This window comes from Agrilus planipennis, unplaced genomic scaffold (assembly GCF_000699045.2).
Source record: "Agrilus planipennis isolate EAB-ADULT unplaced genomic scaffold, Apla_2.0 scaffold197, whole genome shotgun sequence".
In the NCBI taxonomy this organism is placed as follows: Eukaryota; Metazoa; Arthropoda; class Insecta; order Coleoptera; family Buprestidae; genus Agrilus; species Agrilus planipennis.
The window spans coordinates 323883-332866 of NW_020438945.1; the positions used below are offsets into that span (position 1 = coordinate 323883).

At 31.8% G+C, this 8984-nt stretch overlaps 2 protein-coding genes across 2 annotated transcripts in view; one reads left to right on the forward strand and one right to left on the reverse strand.

Annotated features, from left to right (window-relative positions):
• Window positions 1-1706: 1706 nt before the first annotated feature.
• LOC108738813 (protein FAM91A1) overlaps window positions 1707-8984 on the reverse strand; it is a 9043-nt gene continuing 1765 nt past the window's right edge. The window contains exons 7-20 of the mRNA XM_025974669.1: window positions 6403-6587; window positions 6235-6335; window positions 5721-5880; window positions 5502-5656; window positions 4507-4699; window positions 4165-4436; window positions 3946-4109; window positions 3635-3859; window positions 3376-3561; window positions 2738-3303; window positions 2492-2598; window positions 2319-2388; window positions 1996-2115; window positions 1707-1932 (exon numbers count right to left, since the gene is read on the reverse strand). Of these exons, the coding sequence (XP_025830454.1) occupies window positions 2014-2115; window positions 2319-2388; window positions 2492-2598; window positions 2738-3303; window positions 3376-3561; window positions 3635-3859; window positions 3946-4109; window positions 4165-4436; window positions 4507-4699; window positions 5502-5656; window positions 5721-5880; window positions 6235-6335; window positions 6403-6587 (2486 nt within the window). The 3' untranslated portion in view covers window positions 1707-1932; window positions 1996-2013. The remainder of the gene's footprint in view (window positions 1933-1995; window positions 2116-2318; window positions 2389-2491; window positions 2599-2737; window positions 3304-3375; window positions 3562-3634; window positions 3860-3945; window positions 4110-4164; window positions 4437-4506; window positions 4700-5501; window positions 5657-5720; window positions 5881-6234; window positions 6336-6402; window positions 6588-8984) is intronic.
• LOC112904514 (zinc finger protein 808-like) lies at window positions 6771-8956 on the forward strand. Its single transcript, XM_025974662.1, has 2 exons — window positions 6771-6962; window positions 7017-8956. The coding sequence occupies exons 1-2, from the start codon at window positions 6834-6836 to the stop codon at window positions 8880-8882; spliced, it is 1995 nt and encodes a 664-aa protein (XP_025830447.1). The 5' UTR covers window positions 6771-6833; the 3' UTR covers window positions 8883-8956.

Sequence of the window (8984 nt, forward strand, 5' to 3'; positions counted from 1 at the left end):
TTTTTTTCAAAAATAAAGCAAGCCGCAGCTAGTTCTTATCCTTTATTAATTAATTATCTACATCAACTGCCATTTACTGGCAAATTGAGGGAAAAATTTGTCCTAACGTTCGATTTTCGTTCCCAAAAATAACCCATGTATAGCTACCTGTGGGTATTTTTTGGGAACGAAAATCGAACGTTAGGACAAATTTTTCTCTCAATTCGCCAGTAAATGGCATCTGATATAGGTAATGAATTAATAAAGGATAAGAACTAGCTGCGGCTTGCTTTATTTTTTAAAAAAATTGGTTATTTATGGTGTTTTTAAGCATTTTTCGTCTAAAATCGACCCACGTATGAACTAAAATCGAACGATTGGACCAGTTAAGCAAAAATTTTTGCTGGATACGTGGGTCGATTTTAGACGATAAATGCTTAAGAACACCATAAATAACCATTTTTTTTTTTTTCAAAAATAAAGCAAGCCACAGCTAGTTCATATCATTTATTAATTAATTATCATTATCAGTTGTCATTTACTGATGAATTAAGCGAAAAATTTGTCCTAATGCTCTATTTTGGTTCCCAACGGTAAAATTTTTAAAAGCTAATACGAGAATAATTTAAGTTATTTAAGGGTTTATAATTAAAAGTTATTGGGCAAAAAGTATGACTGATAACAAAATTTAGGTAAGTATATCAATAATTTTTATAATACAATACTATACTTAAAAATAATTAAATAGTTACAGTACTTTGCGATCATCCCTTATATTTTAGTTAACGACTTGTCGAATGTCCCTTGTATTTCACGTAACTGAGCGACATCTCACGGCCGTTAGTCAAATATTATTATATCTAGTTTACAGGTATCAACCATAGCTACTAAAGTTTAAGCGGTAATAATAATAATATGTACAAAAATCTACTAAAATTAGAATTTGATTCTTATACATGCATCGACCTTAACCGAAAAAAATGTAAAAAAAACATCAATAATAATGTTTTGACAGAAATAGGACAAGTCACAGCTAGTTCTTATACAAAAAATCCCATGGGTAATGTTTGACTACCGGCCGTGAGATGTCGCTCAGTTACATGAAATACGAGGGACGTTCGACAAGTCGTTAACTGAAATATAAGGGATAATCGCAATGTACTGTAACGTATTTAATTATTTTTAAGTATAGCATTATATTATAAAAATTATTGATATACTTACCTAAATTTTGTTATCAGTCATACTTTTTGCCCAATAACTTTTAATTATAAACCCTTAAATAACTTAAATTATTCTCGTATTAGCTTTTAAAAATTTTACCGGTGTTGTTTTTGGGAAACAAAATCGAGCATTTGGTCAATTTTTTTGCTTAATTCATCAATAAATGATAACTAATATCCAAGATTAAGCAATAAATGAAGTGAATTAACACTCACGTGTCTTATTTAAAAAAAACAGATATTTTATGTTGTTTTTTAAGTTTTTATCGGCTAAAATCGAAAATAAAATTAAGTTAGTCAGTATACATGCGAACTGTAAATTAGAAGGATCATATATAGTATTCAGTCTGTTAATATACCATCTGTTTTTATTTATTTCTGTACTAACTACTCTGAAGTATATATTTAACGTTTTTATGTAGGGCATTGACCTTAATTAAAATAGAAGTATGAAATATAGATTGTTTTATTTGGTGTAATTGCTAGTGGCTTTAGAAAAAATAATTCTACTTTTACGTTATAATTTACACATTTTTTGACTATAACATGTTTAAAAACAAAAAGTAAATTAACAAGTAAGAGTTAAATTTATGGAATGTTCCTAAAATTAAGTACTAAGTTGCAATAAAACTGTATAAACTAAAATAGTACTGATTGCCTCGATTGCTTTTTGAATGTTTTCTTCAATTATAAATTATAAAAATAAAATTCATCATAACGATACAATAGACTATAAAAGTAAAATAAAAATTAAACAAATAAAGAAAAAACAAATACTATATAAACAACCTACTTGTTGCCTTATTAATTCTTATTTACCAGTCCATTCAGTAACTTTTCCATTATCAAAGACCAGGCAGTGCTCAGGCAATGGAATTAAAACTCCTCTTTTCTTCATGTCCATGTTATCATCCTAATAAAATGAATTATCTAATAGAATATAATAAAACAACTTTCAGTAGTCACTATCAATACTTTTAAATGAAAGTAAAATATTTTTATTGTTCAATTTTAAAAATAAAATAAAGATATTCGCGTAACTGTAAAATGCAAACGATTAATGCTGTATTTGGCACTAGACTGTAAGTCTAGCTTTGAAATAAACAAATTATGTACCTGGCATTGTGATATAAATTCCAATAAAGCAGTCCCCAGCTTCTGACTAGTTTCCGTCAGCTTTTCAAGACTGAAAGATATACAGTACAGTAGTTAATTTTTGGGAGATATTGTTAAATATTTATGCAGCAAAAGACAGCCAAATGCAAGAAAAACGAACACAAAGTTCTCACCTATGTGTTTCGGCAAGACCTCCGCTAACTATTGCATCGCAAATTTTTGTGTTAGCATCCACATCAAAGAGTGGCACGCCGAAATTGCAATCCAAAAGGGTCCATATCTGTTTTAATGTTAATAAAAAACTGACATCAAGCGGGCATTAATGTTATATAGTAAAGCGTGTTAACAACATAAAAAGTTTAAAAATGTTAGCAATATTTAAAGTAACATGTATAAAATTCAAAGAGTTCATTACTTGCCTCTCCAATATAAAGTGAAGTAGTTGAATCTTTACTTTTTACCTCGATGCTATCTTGGTAATTTTTCTCTCCATTCTCTCTTTTCGTGTTACGAGTGAACATACTAATATTTTCTTCCATGGGGCTCATTAGATTCTCAAACGACGAAGTGCACTCTTTCAGTTCATCTTTTAGGGACAACATTTCATTCTTTTTTGATGCCATTTCATCGTTCAACTGATCTAGCTCCTCTTTTAGAAGATCGGTAGAGACTTCGTTGACAAATCCATTTGCTGGTGGACTAGCACTCATCGGTGAATTCGCAAAGTGCGAGTCCACTGGTGACTGCAACCTGTCAATGGCATCATTAGTTTTTTGCGTTTCGTCCTCGCTGCTTTCTAGGCGTCTTGTCTCCTTTTTTACTTCTTGTTTTGATTTTTCTTTGGCATTGTCGTGATTAGTTTTAGTGAAATCGTTCTTATTGGTCTTAGAAAAACTGAAATTTTCATTACTGATGGTTGTTGGGAGGACTATCGTATTTGACGAACTGTCTTTAACAGATGATGATTTAATTAATTTTGCAGATCCTGAATGAAAAATGTGAGTGTGTATTAAATAGACTACTCATTTACATAATTACTTTATTGTATTATTATTACCTGGAATGTGTTTTTGAGAAGATTTTCTTAATCGTACAGTAAGTTCACGTTTAGAACATCCCAAGTCTGGGACCCCAATGTTTACAAAAGTCAAATAACCACAATTGCTTTTCAAGTCAAGAAAATTTGAAAGATTCTTGACGGCCGGATGATTTTGCCACTTTAAATGGGTGCTTATTGCTTCGCCTGGAAAGTAAATCTGTATAAAAACCGAACATACTTATTGTGAGTAATTTTAATTTTAAATATTGACACATACCTTGACCTTTGGTAGGAGTGTCTGGCCTAAACGGAAACGGTACGATATGTGTTTTCGCAGGTTGATGGACGCCGTAGGCTTGTAATAGCACCGGAGAATATTGTAATGCAGCGTTTACATGAGAAAAATTCGCCAGAGGTAATACGGCAGGTTCGTGAAGCCATGTACAAACAAGGAAATTTGTAAAACCCAAGAACATTTTTGGCAGTGCTTTTAATATTGTACCTAGAAAAGAAAAAAAAAATAAATAAAAATTTAGTAGGCACTTGCTAAAAATCATTTTTAAAAGAACATGAACGTGTCATATAAACCTTTTGTTAACAATAGAGAAGGCGGTCCATAGCCAGTCATATGATAAATGAAAAATTTAAACCAAATAGAATTTATCTCTGGAACGGCTGGTCCTAAGTGAGGAGGGGATAAACTATAAATTGGACGAACCTCTTTACTTAAGGGAGCCATTGAAACCAACAATCTACAGGAATATTACATTAAAGAAAATAATTGTGTGATTACAACGAAATATTTACTTGTATTTCTTTTGTATTAACCGATTCTTAACTGTTTCGTCCAAGGAATGCAAACTTTCTAATCTAATAAGGTCCAGTCCGGTACTGGGCAGTTTACGAAGGGCCAGAACAGTCGATCGTAATATAATGGCATGCACAAAGTAACGTCGAGCCTCTCCTTCTCCTTCTGCATCTAATACTGATACTTTTTCTAATTCAGCAAGGAAACTATCCAGACTTTCATCACACAATTTTCCCACTTCGAACATTGTCACTGCGTGCTTTTTTAAGCCCTAATGAAAATAAAATAATCTTAAAATATAAAGGTTTTCATGAAAAATTTAATAGTAATTTTTTGCTTACAGGTGACAAGTTACCCATCATAAGGAGCGCGTTTAAGGCCGAATCGAACAAAAATGCAATCCTTTGGCCACTGCGAGGTAGTGAGCTGTTATTGTAAGATGGACTCTCGGGAGTTTCACTACGGGGGGATTGCAGTTCCTGAGTTAAAACCACTGAATCGAAGTTCAGTGTTAATGGTGTTATTTCCACAGTCCTTTAAGAAGAAATAAGAAAAAGAAACATAAAGATTATCTAATGAAGTCCTCTTTAGAGATAGAGAAAAAATTAAAGTTAAAAAGCCTGATGATTTAAATACTAATTAAATTATTACGAGGTAAAAAATTCTAATTTTTTTGATAATTTTTCATTTCTTATAATTTATCTAAAATTTTTGCTAGTTAGGGTACGAGGATGAATTTTTAATTGCATTATACTATTGTCTCAAATATTAACGCATTTTACATAATTTCAATTATTAGTCTAATCTTGTCTACTATTTTCAATTTTTACTTTATTTCGTAGAATTTTTAATTTTTAACGTATTATTGGTTACTATTTAAAATTATTAGCATATTATTGTCTTATTATTAATTTTAACATTATATTGCCTAGTATTTTCAATTGCATTAATTTTTGCAGCCATTAATTATAAAATAGCAACAGAGGAAGAGTTTGAAAAGGGGTAGAAACGGCTTGTGAGATAATCTTTTTTAATTTTTCTATGACAAAAAAGTACAAATATACGATAAAAAGGCAAAAATATATAGAAAATTTTAACCATGACCCACTTATTTGTATTATTCTATTATCGATGAGCAAAAGCCATTAAAGTTGTATTAAAGGTCGATTATAATATAATTAAACTGATCTAAAACCGTAGTTTCATTACTAGGAACACCGTAAAAAAGAAGAGGCAAAATAATTCCAAAAACAAAATAAATTATAGGTAAGTATAAACCAATCAATGTAACTACTTAGCAACATTATCCATTAAATAATCACTGTTAATTATCTACCTGTTAATAGGAGTGGGTATATTGTTCCACGACGGATGTCTCTTAGCCCTTTGTTGTTCTGTCTCCGGGTCTAATTTTCGTGCAAATTGCAGCCGACAGTACAAAGAAACGGCTTGTTTAACAAGTTCAGTTTCCACCTCAATAACGCTAGCTAACTATATAAAAAAATAATAATTACTTTCCATGTATTAATAGTTTTCTAATTCAATAATCTCATACCTCACCAACGGTTGTATGTTCATCAATAGACACAAAAATTTTGTATAGTAACGTTTCGAAATTGTCCTGGGGCACCCGATTCATAACAAAACCTTGTAGTGGAGGCACCTGAATCCTATCTACTGCCGTTATGGGTACATCCAAATACACTAATCCTTTCCTATAATAAAAAGAATTGAAAGTAGATAAATTAATTCTTGTAAATATGTAATATGCAATTATATAAAGGGTAACTGCCTAGAGATCATTTAAAATAAATAAATAACAAACAAAATTGCACTATAATGAAATGACTCAGAACTACAAATAGTATTTATTTTCAATAAACTAATGTAAAGCTGTTAAACAAACATGAGTCATTAAATGTTAAAATTGGAAAATTAAATTTGTACTATACTTTTGAAAAAATTGAGAATAGCCTAATTGCAAATTTTAGAAATTTATTACCTTTTTACTTTAAAATGACTATCATCTTATTGCTTTTAATAAATGTGAAAAATTGTTGAGTTCTTACTTATACAAGTTGATCACTAAATTATGGTCAAGTTCACCAGCTGCTTGAGATCCATAATCAATCAACCTATCGATCAATTCTTGTTCGTTGGAACTGACCATCTAAAGAGAAATAAAAGTTAAAAATGTACTTTCAAGAAGAATAATGTTTGTATTAATAATTAGGTACCTTAATGTCTTCTTCCAATATTAGGCCAGCTTCTACTCTCCACCAAGGCTCTATGTAAATGGTACAAGGTACCTGAGGTAGCAAAGGTCTAATATTACGATTGCCAAAAAGTCGGGACCTATGAGATTTTGCTTTATTCATTAAGTCCAAGTATTCATTTCTTCCAATACCAAGAAGACGTAGACCTTAAAAAAATAAAATTACTTTACATATATTAAAGGTTCAAGTGAAGTTAAGTAAAATAAAATAAATAAATATCAAATTAAACACAAGTTTTTCTGTTATCATGAAATTTTCATTTCAAATTTTAAGTGGATTGGTAATAGTTACGAAACAAAAGTCACTAGATTCGTCTTGTTTGTTGACAACTTCATACATAACCTTAAATTTAAAACTTCTTTTATTTATTTTGATTTTAATTAATATAAAAAATGAGAATTGTGAATGAAGAAGTTTGTCACACATGTCTAAAAGAAAATATTCAGCTGATAAGCACCCTTGAAGTAGATTCTAATAGCACAGATATTAAAAGTAAACTAAAATTTTGTGTTCCCGAAGTGGTAAGTAAGCTGAAACTATTTCCGTTCAACAAATTAATTATATTTACTATTTAGGAATGGACAAAAGGTTTTATTTGTAAGTCTTGCGCAGATTTATTAAATCAACTGCATATATTCAAACAACAGTGTTTAAAATCAAATGAGATTCTTACTCGAAAACATGAAAGGAACCTGGCAGACAATTCTGATCATGAAAAGGACCTCAGTGATAATGAGTCTTTTATAGATTCAGCAGCCAATTTTGAAACTGAAGACATAGCAGAAGAAACCAGTAGTACAAACGAAACAGACCTTTTACATTCATCTTTGCTGTCAGAATATAAATGTAACATTTGTCAAGACTCTTTTGAAGATCGCAAATTACTGTTCAATCATAAGAAGAAGATACACAAAGAAGAACGTCCTTTTAACTGTCTTTTCTGTGAGCGACTCTTCGATCATAGTGGAGAACTGAAACGTCATGAACAAGTACATTTAAACCAGAGGAACTTCACCTGCGATATCTGCAATAAATCTTACAACACTGCAGTAATTCTATCGAAGCACAAACTCGTTGTTCATTCAGAAAAAGAAGAATGGAAGCACATATGTGAACATTGCCACAAGAAGTACCCCATTAAATCAAGTTTGGATCAGCACATTCTCAGACATCACACAAATGCAGGCAGTAATTTCATATGCTACCATTGTAACGAATGTCACAACACCCGCAATTCACTCATCCACCACATCAAATCCAAGCATACCCTAAGAGTACTACGTACTGAAGAATGTGAAGTGTGTAAGCAACCTTTTGATGACCAAAGACTGCTAAAAATGCATCTGTTTAATGAGCACAACTTACGAATAAATATTAAATCGTACGCGAAACGAATGAAACAGTTTTCATGTGATAAATGTGGGAAAAGATACACAACAGTTCAAATGCTCAAAATCCACTCGCCAAATTGCGATGGTATCAAAAGGCACGCCAAAAAGAAAAATAACAACAAAAATAACTATACTGATGAAATGACTGATTTTAACAATGAACAAAATGATTCTCTAGAAGCTCAACAAAAAGTACCATTACAAGGCAAAAAGCAAAGAAAAGTAAGCCTCAAATGCGAACTCTGCAATGAATTCACAGGGACATATAAGAAGTTAATGGCTCACGTGTCTGCCAACCACGACATTGACCCCGAAACACTGAGACCTTACGAATGTGTCCAGTGTAAAACAAAATACAAATCTTCTTTACAATTGGCAAATCATAAGCGTTATCACTCAACAGAAAAAGTTCATATGTGCAGTTTCTGCGGCAGGGGATTCACGCAGAAAAAGGACATGCTCAACCACGAGAAACTACATTCAGACCGCAGAGACGTTCAGTGTGAGATGTGCCCCAAAAGATTCCACACGAAAAATTACCTAAGATCACACATACTTGTCGTACACACGGACCGCAGTCTTTGGAAGTACACGTGTCCTTACTGCGGCCGGAAGTACGCCATGAAATCAAATATAGACGCACATATAAGACGGCACACCGGGGAAAAACCTTTCGCATGTCATTTGTGCGACAAAAAGTTTGCAGACAAGGCTGTTCTACAACGGCACTTCTACACACACTCGAATGTGCGAAATTTTAAATGCGATTATTGCGAAAAAGAGTACAAAAGCAATGACGTATTGAAGATACACCTGAAGAAGGCCCATGATGTAGGGAACGCAAAAGTTCCCGTTCCAGTTAAAAAATTCGGTTGCGATTTCTGCCCAAAAATGTTCTCCGCCAAAAACAAACTCCGAAGACATATGTATTCACACACGGGGGAATTACCGTTTTCTTGCTACGTTTGCGAGAAAAAGTTCACGGACCGCTCTTATGTTAAACACCATTTAAGATCTGTACATAACATTCAAGAAGTTAGTCAAGATTAATTAGGCGTAGCTTTTATTTTAATTACGATATTTTTAATCAGTATCATCGCAATCATTAGTAACAGTTATTAATTAAATTAATAAATAAGACAAAGAAATACT

What these genes read in the sequence shown, in the direction of transcription:
- LOC112904514 (XM_025974662.1), top strand. Translation starts at nt 6,834, where the DNA reads ATGAGAATTGTGAATGAAGAAGTTTGTCACACATGTCTAAAAGAAAAT. An exon ending in AATTTTGTGTTCCCGAAGTG is followed by an intron (nt 6,963 to 7,016) that starts GTAAGTAAGCTG and finishes TTTACTATTTAG; the next exon opens with GAATGGACAAAAGGTTTTAT.